The sequence below is a fragment of the Danio rerio genome, chromosome 3, assembly GCF_049306965.1.
Source record: "Danio rerio strain Tuebingen ecotype United States chromosome 3, GRCz12tu, whole genome shotgun sequence".
Classification (NCBI taxonomy): domain Eukaryota; kingdom Metazoa; phylum Chordata; class Actinopteri; order Cypriniformes; family Danionidae; genus Danio; species Danio rerio.
This window is the reverse complement of record NC_133178.1, coordinates 39,358,459-39,383,472: the sequence shown is the minus strand read 5'-3', so window position 1 is coordinate 39,383,472 and position 25,014 is coordinate 39,358,459. Positions and strand designations below refer to the sequence as shown.

General features: G+C 36.0%; 1 protein-coding gene across 12 annotated transcripts in view; it reads right to left on the bottom strand.

The window, feature by feature from the left end:
- tnrc18 (trinucleotide repeat containing 18) overlaps nt 1-25,014 on the bottom strand; it is a 104,956-nt gene that overhangs the window by 59,544 nt on the left and 20,398 nt on the right. For 9 of the 12 annotated variants that reach the window (XM_005164178.5, XM_005164179.5, XM_002661214.7 and 6 more), the window contains exons 1-2: nt 21,741-21,892; nt 20,033-20,368 (exon numbers count right to left, since the gene is read on the bottom strand). In XM_005164178.5, coding sequence (XP_005164235.1) covers nt 20,033-20,243 — 211 coding nt within the window. In that variant the 5' untranslated portion in view covers nt 20,244-20,368; nt 21,741-21,892. Of the gene's footprint in view, nt 1-20,032; nt 20,369-21,740; nt 21,893-25,014 lie in introns of those variants that run through there. The other 3 variants (XM_073944917.1, XM_073944922.1, XM_073944919.1) reach the window with 1 other exon arrangement.

The window sequence follows — 25,014 nt, the reverse complement described above, 5'->3', positions numbered from 1 at the left end:
AATAAATAGGTTTACAACAATAAATAGACCTTAACAACAATACATAATACATAAAATAGGATCTAAAACACTTTGCTTAAGATTGTTTCCTTCACTTTCGTCAATTGGTGAAGTTACTTGCCACTGTCACCCCTGGCTCGCTCGGTTTGGGACTTGTGGAACTGCTCATTGTTGTGTTTGGATTTTCAGCAGTGCAAATTAAACCACACTGAACTAAACTGAACTTTAACTCTGAAAACTGGACGGACACAGTTTAAATTTACTAGAACTTCTAAACTGCTTTGACACAATATACATTGTAAAAGCGCTATAGAAATAAACATGAATTGAATACTTTTTATGAAAATTCTACCTTTTTGAAGGATTCACATAAAAAATTATTTCTTTAATGTCTCAAGAGAAAAAAAATCGTTGCCTGATTACATTAAAGCCATTAAGACCAGGGCATTGCAACAGTATATGTTTGATTTTTTGGTTGCTATTGCGATATTGACAATTGGAGCAACTCATGTCCATGAGCGAGTCCAATATAGCATCTTTAATAAATAAACTCGTCATGTCCTGGGTTGAAAGAAAAGATTTTCTTCCTACTGAGCCTGGAAACTGAAATCTTTATTACTCAAGCACTCTGATCCCATCCTGTGTTCCATTTGTTGGGAATAGAGCTTTTAATGAGTGGTTTCAAGTGTATAGGTGAATTTTTTTTTGGTGAACTGCCTCTTTAAATTAACAACTTAACCCCCTGGTCCTTCCAAACCCCACACTATCTATTCAAGCATGACGTATAAACAGGAACGGCAGTAGAAATTAATGAGCCCTTCCCCCTGTCCAATTCCTCTGATGCGACGGTGCTTCGTTCCCACATGCTTTTCCTCAACCCAGCGTGGGAGGAGCACTTCACACTTATTACTCAAACTAGAGATGGACTCAAACACACTTTCACAGATACACACACACACACAAACACACACACACATCACTTCCTCCTGTGCCACAGACACCTTGGCACAAAGGGTCCATTTTTTGCATGTGTAAATAGTGCATTAGCATGACAAGAGGAGGAGGAACAACAAGGCATCGACGGCAACATGAGCCTTTTGTAGTTGAGGTTAGCATGCGATTAACCTAGGAGGGAAGCAGTTGTGCTCTGCTGATGAACCGTTGGGCCATTGTATTGCACATCGCTAACAGCAGATGTGAACCCTTTGGACTACATCTAAACATTAACCACAGGACTGATTAAACCTCTGGATGGGGTGAAAACAGAGGAGATAGAGGAGAAGATCCATACTTGGGAGATTACGCTGCAGTATCGCGACAAGCCAACACCTAGATCTACATCTACAGCATTTGCACTGCTTTGAGGAATAAAATGATGTGTATTACTTGAACATTGCACACCACTGGGCTTGTGGATCTCAATCTATTAGAAGTCTTTTCTTCAAACAAACTATCATGCAAACAGATGTTCTGCACTATATCTGATATAAAGGCAATGTTGACCATTTGAGTCCTGTCCTATAAAGCAAAGAATGAGAGAAGGGTCATGTAGGAGACTTGCACTACTCGATTGACGTTTTCTTTTTTAACTACAGGGTCATCCTCCCCTCAAGAGGTTACTGGGTAACTCGGCAATGGTCCAGTTGATGGTTCACTCCTTATGCAGTTTGAATTTAGAAACTCAATAAGGTTACTCTATAACCACTACGTCAATACACCTTAAAGGATTTTCTAATGCAGGCAGGTTGATCGCATTTCTTATTTTAAAATAACACATTTTGATATTGATTTAGGACTGGACTGGAACTATGCATAATAAAAAAAAGACAGCTGCAGTTTAACTCTAACACTCTCCTAGAAGTTTTTAGCAAGCCTTAAAAATCTTGACTGGCTGGATAATCAGCTTTAAAAAACTGCATTTACAACATGCATATTGTAAAAACAAATCTGACTTGGAAAAGCTTTGGTTGAAAATATATGAATCGGTGTGCTTTTCTCTTGCTAAAACAATTATGGGCCACATTCGATCAGTGTTTAAAACGTATGAGAAAAATATGAATTGGGTCACCTAAACCATGTAATGCAAATGTGGCCTAAATGTGATGCGACTGTTTGCACTACAGTTGAATATTAACAACATATTAGGTTACACTGGACTATACATTTACAGCGATCTATTGAGATTCAATAAGAGACTCAAAGTGCAATTATTATAGAACCAGAAAAAAGTTATCAAGCCTGCACAAAACACAAACATTTATTACATTACATCATATTATTATATTATATTATATTATATTATAAACTATAAAAATACAGGAATAATTTCAAATCTTTAGTATAATTCAATGTGGGTTCTGCCCTAAGGGTTAAAGAGCTTCATAACAATTTAAAACTAAAATAACTTTAATGTTAATTTAATAAACACTTATCGGAAATATTAATTTGGTAGATGTAATGTTTTTCAAAATGCATGTAAATAGCCAAAGATGTTTGGGTTCAGTTTTCACGTTATACTCCCCACAGACCTAATTTTACTTGATTAATAAAAACAATACCATTATAAAACTACATAGTAATAATCAAAGATTTAGGAAGCCTGTATAACATTTTATAATAAAGTAAAGAATAAATATCATGAGATCAATGCACAATGCATTTTTACATGCCTGGTCCACATTTTTGTATAATGGGTTTTCGATTAGATGTTGCACTGGGATTTGTTTTCATTCAGCCTCCATAACATTAATGTAATGTAACGTACTGTTTTTGGGCCATCATGCTAGCTGGCATTCAGCTCAATCTAAAAGGTTCCTTCAGGTTTTTTCATGCTCAATAAATCAATAACATCATTTAATTCCCATTTGAACCAACCATTTCTGCACTGGCAATGATGTGTATGTACATATTGACTTAATAAAACAGAGAATGATTTTGTCTAAACAATGTAAATAAGTCTAAAACATTTTTGCATTTCCTTTCCATGTGACATCTGTATTAAGAGTACTGTGAAGTGTCCTATGATAGCTCCACGTCACGTCTTAAAGCTTTTCAATATGGTCCATTTTACTTTGTGCTTGTCTCTGGGTTTACTTCACTGGGTGCGGCTGGAAGGACTGAATATTAAGTTTGTCCAGACTTTTGGCCACAGAGAGTCAACATTCTTGCTAGTTATCAAGTTTTGGCTAAGCAGAGGATTTTGGAGAGTGAAAGCTCCACTTATTCCAGAATCACAGTGACGTCTGCGCTATGGCCTGTAACATAAGCAAGCAGCTCCTGTCAAATAAATACAACAAAACCTTAAAGCCAAGACGTGTCTGCGTGCAGTTTCCAAGCTCAGTGCAAGAACCACAACACAACAGAACTGCTGCCCTGATCAGGGCTGCAAGATCGTTTACCTAGATGTACGTCCAAGAAGGTCTCGATGGGAATTTACTAAGTCAGTTGTTTCACATTATCTCTGAAATATTCATATCCCATCTGCAAACATTTCCGAGTGCCATATAATCCCTCTGAACCCAGAGTTTGCAGGGCATGTTAATTGTTTCCAATCACTCAGCTTTATAGTGCTCAGTCGACATTTCAGTTGCATGACGAAAAACACAAGGAGTTCAGTAGGTCAGAAATAGTTCAGTTCCTCAGCATCAGTCTTTCAAACGAACTATTTCAAACTAAATGGCCACTGTCTGGGACCAGTTGAATAGGACACTGGAATTTCCTAATTGCTTATGTTGCTCAACTCAACTGCAACCCAACAAGCCTTGCGGTGAGCTTTCGCAATTCCCTAACCAACACCCCTTATAATTAAAGCCAGACTCTTAAAAACAATTCAGAAAGAACTGTTGTAAATTAGAGAAAAGAGAGACACTAATTAGAATAAGGTCTTAAACTGAGGCAAAGAAAAACGGGACCATTAAAATACTCAGAGCCACTCTTAACTGGTCCTTCAAAGCCCACCACCTGCTCTGAAAAACATAAAGAGCACTCCCACACGACAATAGACGACATTATGATAGACATTACAATGCTGTAGACGTAAAGCATGCTCAGCCGACCAATTCACACATCAAGGGGAAACCGGATTTAGTGTTATTTAAAGCAAGGACCATGACGGAATTGCTAAACATTGTGAATAGGAAACATTTCATTGCTAAATTGCACATTTAAATTTAAAATACTTCTCATATGTCAACATAACACCTAAATTGTCCCTACTTATAAAAGGCATCTGTAGGTGTTTCTTTTGCTCTGGACTGCTGAAATATGGAAGTCAATAGCATATTTCATTGCATGCTGATTTTAAATGTGCAGATACAATTAGCCTTTTGAATGTGTTTTGTGAGTCTGTGAATAAATGGCATGGTTTTGTTAAACTACACACATTCTAACAACACAGGCTCATTGGAAATACGCACCTCAGATTACATTTTGGTGCAAATATGTACGCCACCCTCCGTTTGACTGCAGTTTCTAGACAAAATTAATGCTACGGGGCAGTATGATGCCAACAAATTTTGCTCCTTTTCACTCTAATGATAATTTCAGGTATATTTTATGAATAAAAATGACTGCACAGCACCAAATAAATGCTACAAAAAAACTTAAAACAACTGTTTTTATATGCAGCTTTACTGCACGGTCAGTTTGCTCAGTAGCTCACTTTGTAGGGTTGTAGATCATTCAGGTTTGAGTTCGGTGAAACACTGTTCCACAAAAAAATAAAAGCAATGAAAAATCTGAGAAAAAATACACAAACCAAAAACTGCACATCCAAGAGGAAGGTCTTTCTGAAACGACAATATGTACACAAAGTAACGCATCTCAGATTTGCAAAAATGTACACAACACCCTCTAGTGGATTTGTTATCTGAAACGTGCAACAATACATTGCTGTGTTCCATTTGTTGGGAATAGAGCTTTTAATGAGTTGTTTCAACTGTATAGGTGGAATGACAACATTTTTTTGGTGAACTGCCCCTTTCAATTAACAACTTAACCCCCCAGTTCCATCCAAACCCCACACTATCAGGTACCTGGCTGAACATAATTTATGTTTTGCAAAAATGTAGGCTAAGGATAGTTTTAAAAAAATCTGGGTCGCATATTTAAGGACAAGTGATACTTGTGGTGTTTTCAGCATCTGTTTTACTACATAAGGACAATAACTTCACAACAGCTGCACTAACAATCACTTTAATAAAATTTATGTACAGTTTTATTTGAGAAAAGTTTTAGAATGTACACAGAAACTGAAGCCTTTCCACAGGTAAAATAAAAGTTTGATTCAACTATAAGAAATTCTGACAGGAATATAAACCCAATGCTGATCTTAAAGTAACCAATTTCTGGTTGACCTTCAAGTAATCATAATTAATAATAATTTTATTTTTTTTAGTTTAATCAATAAAACAATATTTTACTGATAGCCGGATTTAAATGTTATTTGAGAATTTAAAAAACAAATCTTGAAAGGTAACTGTTAAGGTTTCAATATTGCATAAATTACTCTGAAAACCATTTAGAAAACTTTCTGCTTTAATATGAGAAGGGAAAAACTTTTCCAGAAAAATGAGAATCAGAATTTGGGGGGAAAAAACCTAAGTGCAATTTGGGAAACACAAAGATATTATGTGGCTATTCCAAGATAGAAACAAGGTCTCTCCACTAGGGCTGCGCGATTATTCGAAAGAAAATGATTGCGATCTTGATTCGAACCGCCACACGATCTTAATCCATCATTTCTATAAATCAGCCCATCAGCCCGTATAAACGCACCAAACGTGATGGATAGGAATCCGCACAAAAATAACTCATTTCTATAAATAATATTTTCAAGTTCAGGAGAAGAATAAAGGCTGTTGCACAAGTCTTCACATTGTTTTAAATACATACCTCCATATGGAGTTCAAAGTGTCACATTCTGTATTTATAATGTTCAGTTTGTTGCACAGAGTGATTGTTTGGGAGCCGCGTGGCAAGTATGATTTGCATGGTGTTTTTTAACTCTCAAAGTGATGGCAGACATGACATGAGCGCACTCGGCAGTAAAAGTGAAATCGAAATCGCGAACATCATTTAAATGATCTTATCACATTTTAGAGATGTGATTATAACAAACATTCGATATGTTTTTTCTTTAATAGTGTTATCAAAGTGTTGTGCATGAAAATAAATGTTTTAGTGTCTGTATAACATATACAGTTGAATACATAACGTTAAATATAATGCAGGAGGGAACCTGATAATGACAAATGTTTCATTTCACCAGTGAAAAAAATGGCCTAATGTTGTCAATGACAAATGGCAAGCATAGGTCTGAACATAGTCATTCAACTTTAGAATTATGAATAGTTAAATCACTTTACTGTGCATTGAAAACTAGGACACATTTAAAGTCCACTGTTCCAAGTCTTTTCATAATTTAGCAGTTTAACCAACGATAGACCTACACATACGTCTTATATTATTATTGTTTATCTTACTATATGTTTGAAAAATAACAATAATAATAGCCTACTCATATGAACCTTTATTTTACATCTAGAATCGTGAGAGATTTTGAGATCCTGAGTTTAAGCAAAAAAATTGTGATTGTCATATTAGCCAGAATCATGCAGCCTGACTCTCAACTGATGGACCATCCGTTTGCCAACCAATATACACAATATTTGCAACTAACTACACTACAAAAAATATCTTATGTGATGTTCCACTCTAGTATACTTCAACTGGGATTTGTTTTAACCAAATTACATAACAGAAGAGCAAACATTTCTGCACAGATCAAATCAAGACTGCTACAAAGTCCTCACTTATGCTATTTAAAAAGAGAAAAAAAAAAGTCTACATGCCAGTTCCTTTTAGTGGTATTCAATGATTACAGTGGAAACAGCTGTTCAACCTTGTCTACTAGCCTATAATTAAACATTAAACACCATCCTCACTGAGCAAAGCAACATTCACCTGGGAAAAGCGTAAAACTCAAGTTCTATTTGGCAAATCTCCTTTTAGTGATTTAGAGTTATTTTTGTGCGGATTCCTATCCATCACGTTTGGTGCGTTTATACGGGCTGATGGAAAACGAGTAATTTGGCATTCTACCTCAGCTCAATGCATCACCTGCGAAGAAACAAAAACACGTCAGATGTACCAGTTCTAACAAGTCAACCTGGATCTCATACAAAACACCGAATTCCTTCACACTGCAGGGCTCAAACTGAAACTTTTGTTAAGATGTTTTGACAAGATAAGAGTGACAAAATAATTGCTATAGCGGTGAATCCAACATACTGAGGTAATCTTTGTCTAATAAACAAGCTTCTGAGCGTCAAGTTTAGGCGTCACTGCCTATTCAACAACCAAACCTACAACTGTGTTAAACAATGCGTCTGGGCAGGAATTCATCCTGGAAAACTGCTAGGATTATACATGGCCCTTTGTTGTACACAATGGTGAATGTTTAGCTTTGCATGCAGAATAAAATAAGCACAAGGGAACTAAATGCGATTCAGTACAAAAGGTGATTTCCTTTATTATTTAAGCAGACTTCAAGTACAAAGGCTTCGTGTAAATCTATAGCCTAAAAAAAAGGTGTTTGTTCTATTGCTGTCTTCCTTTGAGCTCCACCTAAAGCCTGATTGGTTACCATGAGAGGCAGAAACATGAGCCAGCAATAGAAAGGTCAAGCACATTTGCGACCGTCAGCATTCAATCCTTCCTTTCAAGACGGAGCGCTGTTGAAGTTACAAAAGTAGCATTTGTTCACAGCGTGTCTTTTTAAGGTGCTGCCAAGCGACCAGAGCCGTGACCTTGTGGCTAAGTAGCGACGCGCGTGTGCGATGAAACTCGTTGCAATTTCTATGCAATTACTTGAAACGCACCATGAAATAAACACACAGAGGAGGCTCAGTTTTATGTAGAGGCTTTCTCGTCGTATCTGCTTCAAACAGCTGCGTGACGTGACGTGCTGCCCTACTAACATTAATATCTGCGCCGAGGAAAAGCTGCTCATCACCTTTTCATTACACAAGAACAACATTGTACATCAGTGACATGGAAAATAAGGCTTTGTGTCCAAATGGGAGATCCCACCATTCCTGATATATTACACAGGGAGCTGTGATTTCACCTGACCCTTTCATCTTTCCTCAGACAAATTAGCACATGATGACAAACGCCCCAGGAGAGGGGAGGAATGCTACTGCAATGAATAATTAATAATCATCATAATAATAAATGAACAAAAAAATAGACAAATGTGAAAGTAGCAAATCAGAATCACATTTGGAAAATAAATGAAATAGGGATGCACCGATTAAATTTTTATGCTACTTTTTTGCTGGCAATGATATACAGTTGAAGTCAAAATTATTATTAATTATTATTCCCCCCCAATTTCTGTTTAACGGAGAGAAGATTTTTCAACACATTTCTAAACGTAATAGTTTTAATAACTGATTTGTATTAACTGATTTATTTTATTTTTGCCATGATGACAGTAAATACTATTTTACTAGATATTTTTCAAGACACTTCCATACAGCTTAAAATGACATTTAAGGGGATAACTAGGTTAATTAGGTTAACTACAGTTAGGGTAATTAGGCAAATCATTGTATATTGATGATTTGTTAAGTAGACAATGTAAAAAATATAGCTTAAAGGAGCTAATAGTTTTGACATTAAAATGCTCATTTAAAAAATTTAAAACTGTTTTTATTCTAGCTGAAATAAAACAAATAAGACTTTCTCTAGAAGAAAAAATTATCAGACATACTGTAAAAATTTCCTTGCTGTGTTAAACATCATTTGTGAAATATATTAAAAAATAATAATATTAGTAATAATTCTGACTTCAACTGCGTTTATAACTGTTGGCTGACACCAGTATGTCACTTACTTTAAGCTTTGATCATACAAATTAGGGTTGTAACGGTATGAATTTTTCACGGTATGATAATCGTCTAAAACAATACCACGGTTTGACGGTTTCGCGGTATACGGTATGTTACAAATGTTACAAAATAATAGAACAGTGAAGCAAATTTGACTTTTTCCAAATAATATATTTTTTAGTTACTATAAACAACACCACTTACAATGAACAAATAAAAAAATAAGAAAATAATAAATAATGTGTCAAAGTCCAAATAAAGTCCAAATAAACATGGTGCAAATCCTCAGTAAAAAATAGATATAAATATTTACTATACTATAAATAGTTACATAACGAAACTAGATTCAATATGGAACATCCTTAGGTTTTATGTGCCAGCATGGATATGGTTGTCTATCGATATGGATTTGGATATGGTTGTCTGCAATGCAGACAAACAGCTGCACCTTCATTTGTGTCTTTTGAAAACAGCAAGAGCAGCAGTTCGTCTTTGCTGTGTCACTGTTTTGTCATGTTTCTGTGCTGCTGTGCATGCAAAAGTACTTAGTATGAGAATTATTTCATGCAAAACTTTTTTTTTTGCGTTTTATTTAGCCGCGCATAAATGTATGCCTATCTCTCATTCCGTGTTGTTCAAAAAGCTTGGTCCACAAACAAAAGCGAAACCTATGCTTATTGGTTGTGATATAGCGAGTTTGAACCAATCTGGGCATGGAGGAGGGACAATGCATCAATGTATCATGTCTGGTTTGTCCGGAGACACAGTGACGAGCGTTTCTTTGTCAAATCAGCGTTGTCAAATTTTGATGACGTAACCGCACTGATTCCGGAGCCTCTGAAAGTCCGCGAATGTTATGTGATACAGCACTGGAAAGCTGAGACTCTCTTCTTTATGCCAATCTTTGAATTGTATGAATCGGATCAGCGGATCAAAAGTTATTAAACATTTAAGAGCAATACTTATTTTTAGCCGCGGGCGGCTGTCTCGGTCTTTAAGGGTTAAAACCGTTGATATGCAATTGTTCATGGTATGATAATCGTGCACGTTCAAATCGTGGTAAACCGTCATACCGGTATATTGTTACAACCCTAATACAAATCAATCACTATTTTCAAATTAATATTGAATAGTATTTTCAATACAATATAATCCATATTTCATAACAATTATTTAAATATGAGCAATTAAATAATCCTGAAATATTATATACTAAAGAATGCAAAAATAACACTATGCTGCACCGACGATAGGCTCAGTGTCAATCCTTAACTAGTCAAGCCTGAAATTATTCATACCCCTGGCAAATTCTGACTTTGTTACATTTATTCAACCAACAAGTTTTTGTTGTTTGACCAAGAATAACAGACTTTTCACAAAAGAAAAGACAAGAGGCATCATTGTGGAAAAATAATAAGTAAAATCTCAGCTTTCATATACATTTGAACAAAATCTTTGTTAGAATTTGCCAGGGGTATGAATAAATTCAGGCTTGACTGAATATGTATACGTTCATATGTATACATTAATGATATTGCCATTCTTTATATCATTACTAATGTTGCGAAATGTCATTATAACATGATTTTGTAGGGGAACAAATCTGGCATGAAATGTAATAAATTACAAGCAGAGTGAAATAAACTGCTTTATGGTTTTTGGGTATAGTGAAATTATATTTAAGTACAGAAATTGAATAAAAGCCAAACTTAAAACAACACTGCAAAGACTTTACTGTTTATGCAGTTCAAAAAAATTGTTTTCTGCTAAATCTTGTATCCGAATGCCCTTAGCACTTAAAAACATGTGCAAACAATAAACTTTTACTCCATTATAGTTCAGCTCTGCAGTAAACTCCACAAATGTCATGCATTTTGAACTTGGGCTATATAATAATATACAGTCGAAGTCAGAATTATTAGCCCCCTAAATTATTAAACCGCTTGTTTATTTTTTTCCCAATTTCTGTTTAATGTAGAGAAGTTTTTTTCAGCACACTTCTAAACATAACAATTTTAATAACTCATTTCTAATAACTGATTTATTTTATCTTTACCATGACTGTAAATAATATTTTACTAGATATTTTTCAAGACTTTTTTTTTCACTTTTTTACAGCTTAAAGTGACATTTAAAGGCTGACATTAACTAGGTTAATTAAGTTAACTAAGCAGGTTAGGGGAATTAGGCAAGTTATTGTATAACAGTGGTTTGTTCTGTAGATTATGGAGAAAAAAATATAGCTTAAAGGGGCCAATAAATTTGTCTCTAAAAATGGTTAAAAAAAATTCAAAACTCCTTTTATTCTAGCTGAAATAAAACAAATGAGACTTTCTCCAGAAGAAAAAAATATTATCAGATATACTGTGAAAATTTCCTTGCTCTGTTAAACATCATTTGAAAAATATTTAAAAAAAGAAGAAAATAAAATTGAAGGGGGCTAATAATTTTGACTTTAACTGTATATAAAATGCTAAATTATACAATCACAATGCAACGTTGCAGATCCTGCAATGTGACTATTATAAATGCGCACATCCTGTTATCACAATGCTGAAACGATATATTGTGGAGCCCTATTACACAGTATAATAAATAACTACAAATAAATAGTTAATCATTTTGCCTTAAAAGAAATTAAACTAAAAAATGTCCAACCAAGTTTTTGCTTCAACATTTTCCATTATTAAATTTCTCAAAATTCAATTCAGATTCTTTACACTTAATGTATTGCAGCTATTCAGAACTCTTGTAATATTCGAGAACATAAGTATATAAAGCAAATTAGTAAACGGTAAATCCACATATTTAAAAGAACAAAATAACCAAACCACTGATAATCCATCTAAATGAAGGAAGATGGAGACAACATTAAAGCTGTTGGTACATGTTGCCACAGCTGGGCAAGCTAAAATAGTGTGAGTATCTTCAGCACTTTGTTGCAGTCACTGTAACTGGAGTCAGTGATATGAGAACAGGGCTGCAGTGCTGGCTTTCGTTTCACATCCTTTGTTAGCTTTTCAGAGGCATGGCCTAATCCTAGGTCAGGTCACTGCTACACTGTGTGGCCCTTCCCCCGGCACACACTGGCCCATCCTCAATCAGGACGGTCCTGACAACACCCTCTCATTGCCCTTTGGCCCATGTTTCAGACCAGTGCGCTCATGCAGTCTCAGCAGCTTCAGATGAGAACGCTAATTATTACCGCAAGTGACTCAATGTACTGTAAAAGGCCATTATCAGCCTATAAAATAATTTTTAGGCTAGATATCAAATTATAAATGTACTTCCAGCTAAGCACTTACTGGGGCAAAGGTTAGGAAATCAAAACTGCACAAAAAAGGGGGAAAAAAACATGTAGCATAATATGATGTAATATAAGAATAGCTCACACCTGACTGACTACAATCACACGCTGTCAAAATTCATTTGAAAGTCATTTATCTTCCTAAAATAATGTTTAGGAAATGCAGAAGCCCTAAATATATAAATAAATAAACGCAATATATGATATGAATTTCAGACTGTTTCAGATGAAAAAATACAATAAATGAACTAACATGATGATTCATAATGTAGTTATTTCTCCTTAAAATATATACAAACGTAATATATATATACAAGCCTAATCAATATTTACATTAGTAATAATCAATAATGCAGAACGTTTCAGATGAAAAAACAAAACATGGATTATATTCAAGATAACACAATAAATTAACATAATGATTCAAAATGCAGTTATTTCTCCTTAAAATGGATACAATTATAATATATAGAAACCCAATCAATATTTATATTAATAATAATCAATAATGCAGAACGTTTCAGATGAAAAAACAAAACATGGATTATATTCAAGAAATATAAATAATAAATAAATAATAAATAATAAATCAACTAATAATAATTCAAAATGCAGTTATTTCTCCTTAAAATGGATGCAAAAATAATATATACAAGCCTAATCAATATAATAATATACAAAAGCACTATTATTGCACTTACAATGATGCAAAACAAACCAATTTTAACAACCCTAATAATTAAAGAGTGAGCAATCGCAAATGCCAAACAAACCAGTAAGCTATTTCTGCTTTGGCCTTCAGCAAAATAGGCATGCTGTAAGTTTTTCTAGGCCAAGAGGTTGTTCTGCAACACAGAAACCTGATCTAATCAGCCTTCCAATCACTTACAGTCAAATTACATTTTAATAGCATTTTTCCCCAATTGCCACTTCTTGCAGATGTTAAATCAAGAATGTCCCATTTCCCACTCTTGCTGTACAATGGGATCATCCTAAAGGGAAATTCTCATCAGTTCCTGGCACTCCCATTAATTTGAGCAGTGCTAAAGGAATAGTTCACCTAAAAATTAAAATTGTCACTTACTTAATCTCCATTTGTTTTAACCTTTTTATATTTTAATACCAATATATGTGTGTGTGTGTGTGTGTGTGTGTGTGTGTATATATATATATATATATATATATATATATATATATATATATATATATATATATATATATATATATATATATATATAAACTTGAAATCTAGCCATTGGTTTTTATAGTATTTGATACCAAGGATGTCAAGGTTTCCAACATTCTTCAAAATATCCTCTTTCGTGTTCAACTGAAAAAAAAAAAAAAAACTCAAATTGGATCGGAAAAAGTCAAGTAGTAACTAATGGCAGAATTTTAATTTTTCTGGTGAAATATCCCTTTAAATGAGAGAAAGAAAGCTTTTAAAACAAGCAAGTAAGAAACCTTAGAATCAAGCAAACACTTTAAAGAGAAAGAAATAAAGCAGCAAACAGCCTCCAGTGAGACCTCGGCACTCCTCATAAAAGCACATTCACGTGAGCATGTCTAACAGCCGGGGCATTTTATTTCCAATGTGCGCATGTAGGATGAGCAAATGGGGTCTGCGTGGCAGGACACTAAACACTTTATGTTTAATTCAGAGGAAAGTCAAGGCTGCAGGACGTTTACACACATCCTCCCCCTCTTGCTCTCCTTCCATCCGTCCCTTCTCTTCTGCCATACCACTCGGGAGGAGAGGGGGTTGGATTTTACCATTCACCCTTTGAGTCAAGCTCCTTGCCTGTCACAGTAGATCACAATGAGGGACAGGTCTCATACTGTCTACAATGGGCCGCTCCTGGCCCACGCTGCAGGCCGACCACAGAGTAAGTCCCATTGCCGTGATGGAACGAGACAGCATCGAGGACGGCAACACATTCACTCAACTCTCATAGCATCCAGTCGCTAAATAAACGGCAACAAATCACTGGTTTAGCTCCTTCCCCCCCCCTCATAGGACGATTCCTGTAACCTTGAAACCTCAGCATACACAGTGGGAAAGGATAACACCTGGACGGCAAAGGCCATTTTTACAAGTGGTTTTCCCCCTAAAAAGAGCCTTCAGGGTATAAACGAGGGCTTGTGCCCTTCCTGATTAAGGCAGCGCATGCATTTCTGGAGAAGTCATCAAAACGACCATATAATGTATTGCTTATTAAATGGAAAAGGCTGTAATAACAAAAGTACCACAACAGGAACATTCATGCTCAGCTCTGGATACCCACAAGCTGCTGTAACAACAGGAAAATGCGAAGATAGTTTTTCAAAAATAGAAAATACTTTCCAATTGGGGGTTTCGCTAAAAGAGGGTGCTCAAATGGAATCAATAAAACAAACCCCAAAATCTGGAGGGGAGTGAACCATGTGGAGGCAGTCATTCCTATCTTGAGGCTAAACACCAGGGTCTTCTATTAAAAACAGCTCATAAACCACCAGCAGGCCTGCAACTCCGGGATCTTCTGATGCGCCATATGAAAATCGATCAATCGTACATTCCACAAGGCAGCGCGCTTCAAAGGCGGCGTATCAAGCGAAGATTTGCATTTTTCCCATGATGCCTTAGCAATTCAAAGTTTCACAGGAAGCCTGTTAAACTGCGGAGTAAAGCGTCATGTTTCTTATTGGTCCAAACATTATTATTTCCCTACTAGTAAGGCTATTATTACAATTACTAATATGAGGACGGAAAACATAATAGATTGTTCAGCCTGAACAATAGACAAACAAAAAAAACAGCCATCAGAAAACACAGGTGAATCATTCTCTGATGTTCAGAAAGCCATATAATCTTTAGGTAGATAAATATCCTTAATCTCTGAATATATCAGTCATTACCTACAAATCGAGTTACACAAATAAAGCTTGTCCAGCTTTCCAGCAACAGTTAAACCACATTAACAGAAAGCACTAGCATTTTCCATGATGCTGAAAATCTTAACTGATTCATTAAATTCAGTAATAAGGGCCTAAATTAGATGTGTAACACAGAACGAAAGCATTAATACATACTTGTGATTTTAAATACAAAACTGTCATTATTTTATCTTATTGCATTTTCTACTGAAATTCTCATCACCTCAATGTGTCTGACTATGTCTGAATGCATGTGTGTTATGTTGTAATTTAATCAAATTAATATGAAAATCTTTGAATAAAAACAAATCATTCTAATAGATTATTTAACATGACAGATCAAATTATTTACTGAATTTTCATGCATAATAATAATAATGAAAAAGAGCAAATTTATGTTATAGAAAAATACGAAATACACGTTTTTTAAAAAAAAGAGGAAAAATTAAGAGAAACAAAAAAAAATTAAAGATTCAGTTGAAATTTTGTAGGTTTTAAATTTTTTTTTTTTTTTGCAATATTTTGCTTGAATTTAATTGTATTTTCTTTCGATTTCTAAATATTTGGAGACAAAAAGGTTATTTGAATAAATATATCTGTTTAATAAATCTGTTTTGTTTAAATGCACCGAAATACATTGCCTATATTCACTGAGAAATGGATAAAAAAATATTCATTTTCAAAATATGGTGTTCTCCATTATGCTGAGCAATGTAGATCTCCACTTTAATATGAAATATTCTCCTGTCAGAAAGATTACAAGACTTTGTGAAAACCGCAATTTTAATTTACAAAATGTCTCCACAGTATTTAAAATGAGTGACCATTGTCAAGTACACACTGCGTTTACAGCATTTGTCGTCTAACGGATTTGTCATAAACACGTTAGGCACTAAAATAATTGGAAAAAATAGATTTCAGTAAGTATTATGAAACATGTATCCACCAATGCTTAACCAAGTCATTTAATTTTTGCTTTTTATAAACCAAAGGAGATTCATATGTAATGTATAAATGTACTGTTATGCAATTCCTCTTTCAGCGAGTGCTCTGTGTTAAAAGTTAAGACAAGCATATGGGTAAGTTTATATACTTAAAACACTCCTGGACTCATTTCTCAAAGCACTTCTTTAAGCTCAACATCTGCTGGCATTTCCTACTAGACGCCAAAAATCGAAGCCCTTTGGGTGATGATTCATATCATTTCAGCGGTGTTTACAGGTTTGTTTTCAATTGCTGCACTGTAAATATCAAGAGGTGCTCAAACACATCTGAATCAGTTGATCCTTACAAGCAAATCAAATGAGTAGATAAATGCAATAAGTTCTAAATGGTACAAAATGAGAAAGCCAGCACTCAGATGAAACACACGTTGGCTAGGGAACAAAAATGAACATAAAACACAAGATTTAATGTTTAAGTGCATTTAAAAAAAAACAAATAAACACAAAAATGACACAAAATTACTCAAAAGGCAGACTGAAATATTAACTCTACTTTGAACACTGTAGATCTATTATGAGGACTTAGTTTATAAAACAAGTGCAAGCATAGAGCCCTTGTCAAATTGCAGGAAAAAATGGTTGCCATTAAGATGAATTACAGCCCTGTGGAAAAAAATATGTACTTCCTATAGAAATGGTCCTCAACCACATTTCAGTAAAAAGCTTTCCATAACGGTAATGTAAAGCATTAAAGTTGAGGGACAGAATGTTGTCACTTAGAAATCCAAGAATAACAGCCATCTGGTAAGTTGGATTCATGCGTGAAATTTTTGGAACGAGTGTTCAATGTTGTACATGTTTGCTTCCCAAGCTGGTGCAGAAACTCCAAAAGGTACACCCACCCCTTTCCAAAAACAGAGCCGCAGTTACACTTATTTTAGCTTGCTCAAGCATCTACTTTCCTCAAGTGTAAGAGACAAACAATATTACAAACTAAATTACTCATTTACAGGGTTAAAACCTCTCAAAAACAACTGCTTTATTCCTTCGTCCTCACAATTGTACAAAGTCTTAGAGTTCAGTAAGTGTAGTACCTGCAAAATAGTTCTGAATCAAGCAGGAAAGCACACATAAGGAACAAAATAACAATCGCTTACTTTCCACCTAACATGTACAAGGCCATGTATATTTAGGACTGAAATTGCACACTTTGATATAGCCCACATGAAATTTCAGGCATGAAGTTTGCTTACATGCCCCTCAAGTCTTCACGCATGTGACTTGGTTTAGATCCAGCAAAGCAGAAGCCTCTCTGCCTCGTAACCTGGTACTAAAATTTGCGTTCAAACGCAGCCTTGCTTTACAACTTAAGCATGCATGTGTACAAAGCGCTTGAAAATATCGTTTAAAAACCTCACTTCCCAACATTGTGCACCTACACGGAACGATGAACAATTTTGTTTTATAGCACACTTAGATGATGCTCTTCCAAAAACCACAAACACAAAAACAACATATTCCATAAAATCTGGTGAGCCGACTGAACAAGAGTCTGAGATCCGTTTTCGCTTTCAAACAGAGGAAATTTGGCTATTGAACAGTTATTATTGGAAAGAATGGAATGTTCAGGCAGTTCCCAGGAAACTGAGTCATTCCATAAACATATGATGCATCCGCTACTTATTGCAACTACGCATGAAGACCATTTATGAAAAAAGCCATAAAAAACAAACAAACATGTCAATAAGAAAGGCAATCTCAAAACCACTTTGGAAGGAGTACATTTTTAAGATAACTGCTCTTGAATCATGTTGTCAGAATCACAATTACTTCACTATGTGGTGTGTTTGTGGCACAAACAATGTTTTAGCACTAACACTGACAGATTTTTAAGGAAAAAAAAACAACAGCACTTATTTGAGCTCATGAGCAAACGCACCACATGCCCTTTGAAGGTCTTGGTTCTATTGATTGTGCACCCAAGAAATGGCAAGATAGAGATATGCATGTATGTGTGTGTGTACACACACACACACACACACACACACACACAGTGTATTTTTTTGTTATTCTTCAAAGAACTGAATGACTCATCAAAGCTAAAGGCAATACAAATAAAACAATCATCTTTGAATGATAATTATCCAATAAGGGTAAGGTACTGTCAGATGCAGTAACAATTTATTTATTACACTAGCCAAATCTTATCAGTATAAAACATCGAACAACACGGTGTAAAAATGTCATAATCGAGGGTTAGAGTAAGGGCGGCAACTACTAATACAAAGCTCTCTTAGGCAGATAGAAAAAGGAATGGTAAACTGCTGACATCTTAAACACTCCTAAACAAAGTCAAATCTCCTTTTCACAGAGATCTAAAAGCGTTCTCTCCTGAGATCAGCAGTGTTGCATCTGTTGAAGAGGATTAAAAAAAAAGTCTGTGACTCTATACATAAAAAAAATCTACAAAATATTGTTAATACCATACGATTACTTTTAAAATGACAACATTGAAACATCAGATTTTAATTATTTAACAAACAATTCAAGCATTATTCTGTTTCATGACAAACTGACATAGATTGTTATTTGCTTGATGTTTGTTTGAAATAATTTGCATTGTATCCAGCCCCAAGACACCAGACAGTTACTCTATATGGCATCATTAACACAGTTCGACAGTTGTTTGTTTAATGAGGACTTACAGTTTAGACTTTTAAACAACTATAACAATAAACATCAGTGACTACTGCATTATATTAACAGCAGCACATTCATTTTAATTATGGCACATGACAGAAACAACCGTTTCACAATAATCACCAGAGACAGTAACAGAAACTCCAATCTATTAGCTGCAGAAAGACATAACACTTTCTCTAAACTCATTTTTTGCATTCTTGAAGAGAAATAACAACACAATGTTCTCATTAGCTTCCAATTAAACAGTAAAGTAAGGCCCAACGCCTATATGGAGTACAAATTAGTGGATTCTTTTCCTGAAAAGGCTCATTAAGTATGACTTTTTCAACATAGATTGTGCAACACATTAGTCATCTTATAATGACCACAATATAAAGATCTGTTTCTTAAATTAAGCAACAAATACTAAATAAATGACTAAACCGCATGACAATAGAACATATCAACACGTTACTGTAAAATCAACTACATGTATTCAGACTGGGTCATAACATTTGCAGATCTAAACGTACATTTAAAGCTGCATCTCTGCAATCATACTTTCCTTTAATACGCAGTCTGGACTTTAAAGAGCATTTCTGAGCACAAGGGTCGGAGCTGAGGTGACAGGGAAAGCAATAGTTCACTCGAGAAGAGCAATAATTGTAGTGTTTGCCCCAGTCAGTGGAGGGGGAGTGATGGAAAACAAATGGGGCAATTTCAGTCATGAATCCATGCTGTCGATTTTCAATGGTTCCTAGTTAAAACATTAGGTCTTTTGGCCAAAACACACCTCGTGCTTTACTCCAGCAGCTGAATTATTTAACGTGTGCCAACACGCATTACTTTCCACAGTTTTAGCATTTTCCTTGAGAACTGTTCGCGGGCGAGTGAAGGATTGTACGGTGATCTGGGGTGAAACTACACTGCTTTTAAAAACAACTGCTCGCAGAAATGTTTCACTACAACTACACGCGTATAAGCGTTTGTAGCCGACCTGAAGATGAACGCGAGTTCTGCTTGTAGTGTTTAAGGTGAATCAACATTACACGGATTTTATACACACAACATCATCCTTATATAGTTAAATAAACGACGCATTACATCATTATTAACCCTATTAAACATGATCATTTCCTTTCCCATGTTTACCCAAAGCCATATCCAGCGATATGAAATAGCGAGCACTGGAGAGAAAAGTCTGAAAGAAAAGGAAAGCGCTTTCCTTTTTGTGCGTTTCTCACTTCTTTAAAAGCGCATTTTTAAAGGGGGGAAATTAAAACTGCACTTACTGTGGTGAGAATGTAGGTTCATCGCCGATGAAAGATATTTTCCAGTGTGTAGAGCCGCCGGGTGCCCCGCGCCCAGATGGCCGGGAGACGGTGGTATTCTGCCGGCTGCAGCGGCCGCGCCGAGTCGGTGTGACTCCATGGGCAGCCCCGAGAGAATGGGCGGCGGTACGTGAACAGATCTGGGGGGTCCGAAGTCTCGGCCATCCATCATCCACAATGACCCAACTTGATCAAAAAAACAGTCCGATCGGGTAAATCCGAATGAGCCAGTCTTAAAGGCTATAATGTCCCTAGATTCCTAGGCAAATCAGTGTCCTTATCCGGCATCCTGCCGACCTACAAAAACAAAACAGAAGAATAAAATAGTCTTGGAGGATGCGGATCACAACTAAAATAAATCCAAATTTACACGGAGATGAGGACAAGCAGTGCTGTCACATAATGACGCAGTTTTAATCTCAACTAGATCACTGGAAAAAGAGAGTAATCTCCTCAAGTGCGAGTGGTGAGGATGCAAACAGACATCAAAACGTTTAATATCACTCGCGAAAAGTCCGTTTTAGGATAAACACACGGTAATGCCTCTCCTAATCTGCTTGCAGGCAGTAAATTGGGCGAAAATCCAGCCTTTCGGTGGAGACTTGGCCGATCATTGGCGTAATAAGTGCCGTATAGGTTCATTCAAACGGATTACAGACATATTTATAATTGTGCGGGCACATATTTACACAACAACCTTTCAAGAATGTGTTTAAACACGAGGAAATCGTAAAAAAAACACAAATATATTTAGAAAACTGACGCGGGTAACAACCACCACGGGCGAATGTCGGATGTCGAATTTGGAGATGTAAACCGGTTAAGGATTGTAGGACAGTTTTCTTAACATTTTTCTACCCTCGTATGCTATTAGCGGACTGTGTTATTGACCTCTGCAGGAGCGGTTCAATGAAAACAAGCCCGGTTTATACACTGCAATCGGGCTCTTAATGCGTGCGAACACACGTATATTTTACATCTAAAAAACTTACATTAATACGGTACTTTGGCAAAAAAAGGTATTATGTAGATTTGCATGGAGATATGAGCAGTTTGGATCATGTTATGGCCCGCTGAACAGTTCTTATCGTCATATAGTGCGTTATTACATTTAAATAGATGGTTAATGATACTATACTAAGTTATCATTTGAGCATAAATCGCAGGCGACTGCACTTCTTCCTTTCATACGAAGTTAACGCCTTACTTTACAAAGTTATTATTACAGTTATTTGAATTATGGCTGTTTCTAATGACCTTTTCACATGGCCAATTTTAACGTTACTAGCTTGAATGTTACTGCAAATGTCAAGATTAAGTAACTGAGAGCAGAAATGAAATAAATAATGACGAATCAAAGTTGAGATAGGCGCGCGTTATACAGCCATGCTTCACGATGGCAACACCAACCCGAGCGACAGCCACGTTTCAAACTTTCCCGTTTCCATATCCAGCAACGAAACTTTTCCGCCCAAACGTTAATCGCCCGAACGCCGTGTTTACGTTCTAGGTTGCAGATGAAGCAGGGCTAAAGCTCGTTGGTCAGACTATCCCCCGCGTTTACTTCGCGAAAACGCACTCTTTTTCAAAGTGTTTCCGATTTTGCTTCATAAACATCATGTTACTGTGTAACGGATCATGTGCGGAGTGATAGCTGGCGACGGCTTACTTGAAATGGCGACTCAGTTTATAAAATCCAGTTTCTTCGCAAAATCCGTGAGACGTGTGGTGGAAAATTTCTTAGACTCCATTTACAAACCATCCGTAGTTACGCAGAGCGAAAGCACATACAGGGGGAAGGCCCTGTGTTCAAACCACTGTAGCTCTCGGTAAACTCTTCTGCAATGAAACAAGCATTGTTTAACAAGCTCCGCCTCCGCGAATCTCACCCGACACGTTCCACGGCGTAGCGTGTGATTGGTCGATGGAGGTGTCAATCAACTCCATGTAAACACTTTGGCTCGTCGCCAGCTCTATAAAACCAATTATGGAACAAGGAGGTTGAACTGTTTCAAGCTCCCCTTCCTTCAAGACTTCGATGATCAAAACAAGCGAAGAATTTTTGGAGGGCAGTTTCAAGGCCGCTCAAACTCGACTCATTAAAAGACGGATGCGGACTTATAACTCAATGAACAACACCCTACATGAGCCCAAAGCGTTTATAGGATGAGTTGTAGGACTAACGGCAGCTAAGACGAGAGCTTTTTGATATTGGGTCCGGGAACCGCAAGGGGGCGCTTGTGGTTTAAAAAGGGTTTTAGGTGCTGTCAAGGGGGAAATTCTAATATTAATTATGCCCAGTCCTTGATCTTTTAGGTTATGTTTACACAACAGTTATTAACCAAAAAAAAGGAAACTCTCTTGGAGTGTTTTTGCAGGTGTGTAATATTTCTATAAGCATCTGTGTAGATTCGTGTGAACAGTGAATGCTTTAGTCTGTACGTGAAACTTTACAAAACAAAAATTAGTCTCAATAATTTTTATAGTGTCCTTGGTACAGAGTATATATGCATGATTTAAATATGGAGTAATATTGATAATCTATTTACTATATGGTTGGCCTCGGTATACCTCAGACCCAGCATAGGACCCCAGGAAGTTTGTTGGCCCATAGAGTTTCTATAAATTATATACAATGTAATTGTTCTATCATATTTTATAGAACAAGAGTCTAATAAATACAAATTAACCTTAATTAGTACATCTATAAAATCCGTTTCCCCCACCCCCAAATATGGATCAGTCCAGCAGTCAAATCAGATGAAAATTTTGTTTTAAAAAACAAAAAGGTTAATTCATTATTTATAGTTATGAACTCATTTCAAGCAAACAAATCTTTTTTTAAAAAGTAGAGATTGTGTTAAGATAAAATATAAAAAGCAAGACTGAGTGATATAAGAAAAATAAATAAATAAATACAAGTGTGCAAATTACTGTAGAACTTCTGAGATCCTATCGCTCGAATTACTTAGAACTCCCAAATCACTAAATCTGGCCCTGCTGGTTGGTTAGAATGAGGAATAGATTATTTGCTTATAATTAAGCATCATTGTTAGTTATTACATCAAATACATGTAACATGTAGAAAAAGGCCTCATAGTTTAAAGCGTTCGTTTTTTCTAATGTTTTCATTTTGAAGTGCATCTTTGTCATGTAAACCTTTAAAACTGTGTATTTGTTTGATTGCATTAGTTTTTATTTAAACCACAGCCTTTTTTAACAGAATAAAATCTAAATTAGCCACATGCATTTAGAGTATATGTGTGTATGCATGAATGTATGTGTGTGTATATAAAATGGGAAACAGGAAATATGCTGGGGCCATTGCTTTTTTTTTTTTTTTTTTTACATCCCTCAAAATAAATTGTCTATATAGACCATTTTGAGTGATGTAAACAAAAACAATGGTCCCAAGGTATTTCCTGTTTCATATTTTCAATTTCTATCTTCTGTGAATCCAAAAAGAGCCACATATTTATGGGTAATGTTATGACAGCTGTTTTCACATTATGATTGAATTGCCTCTTGATACAGTTATGAAATAGTTTGATAACAAGCAGGAAATGTTCATGGGCCAGTGACATGACCACTTTGAAATGGTCTGTATCAGAGATGCCCAAAGTAGAGCCTGCAGACCAAAGTTGGCCCATAGTAATCTTTAATTTGGCCCACCATCCCATCTGAGAAGAAATAAAAATGAAGGTTGCAGCAAATGCATTCAACAGAGATCGTCAGTTCTATTTAATGTGACCTTTTGTTTGCTTGTTTGTTTAATTGTTGAGCTACAAAAAAGTCACCTGAAATGAAACGTTTTAATTAAATGTCGTGAATCAGATTTTTATAAAGGTAAATACTGTCACTCAAAGATAGAGAACAATACACAAGAAATTTTTGGCCCTTTATAAGAAAAAGTTTGGGCACCCCTGTATCCCATATTGTACAGTGTGAATATAAAATATGAAAAACTTTTAGAAACAGAATTGTGTCTTATTAATAAAAAGGGCTCTACAGGAATTCACTGTTGCTTGGAGACTTTTTCAAAACTGTTTAAAATCCTTTCATGTGATTTACATGATCAAATAAAAATACACACACGCGTGTTTTCCCAGTTTTCTGAATCAACCATTCACAGTCAGTCATTGAAGCATGACATCACGAATTCATCTGAACTTGAACTACAAACTCTAGACGATCAATCGATCGGTTCACGAGACCTTTCCACATTGGGAGAGAAAAAAGATGATTAGAAAAAAAAACCTGGTGCGGTTTCTAACCACCCCTGTCGTGCGCCTCTACTGTGAGGCGGTTTCAAGGCGTCCTCGTGAAGGTAGTGGGAGCGGGTCACACAGGCGGAAAAGACCTGTGTGAATTGTCAGATTCGAAAGAGCAGACCTCAACTGCAACTCTTGCTAAAATGACAACACTTGCGGCTAAAACGCCGAGCTTCGGGACTAGGCCTTATTCCCATGGACTCGCGGGAACAATAGCGCTGATTCGCCGCGGAAAGCGAGGCGCGGTCATCATGACTCTCCGAGCTTGTGTGTTGTTAACGGCCAGCGGAGCGGCGGTAAATGGCAGACGCTTTCGGCTTTGATCACGTTGGCAATTTTAACTGCACTCTGATAAAATACTAATTTTCCTTTGGACGTTGGTTAACATTCAGCCGTGCGCCTTTTCCGGTGGCTAAAAATCAGCGTGGATTGTTGCTTTATGGATCCTTTCTCTCGTCCTTTGTCACCGTCTGTCTGTAACTCTCGGTTATCAAAGGTGGGTGTTGATGTCGAATGAATGTCATAGAAAACAACATTTTAGCGATACCAAAACTAGTACTTTAATAGTTTTGAGTTTTATGATTAATATTCTTTAAATGTTTGTCGTCGCGTTCAATTTTGGTTAAGCATGGACGGACATCTTTACTGAATATTTAAAAATACTGAATTTAT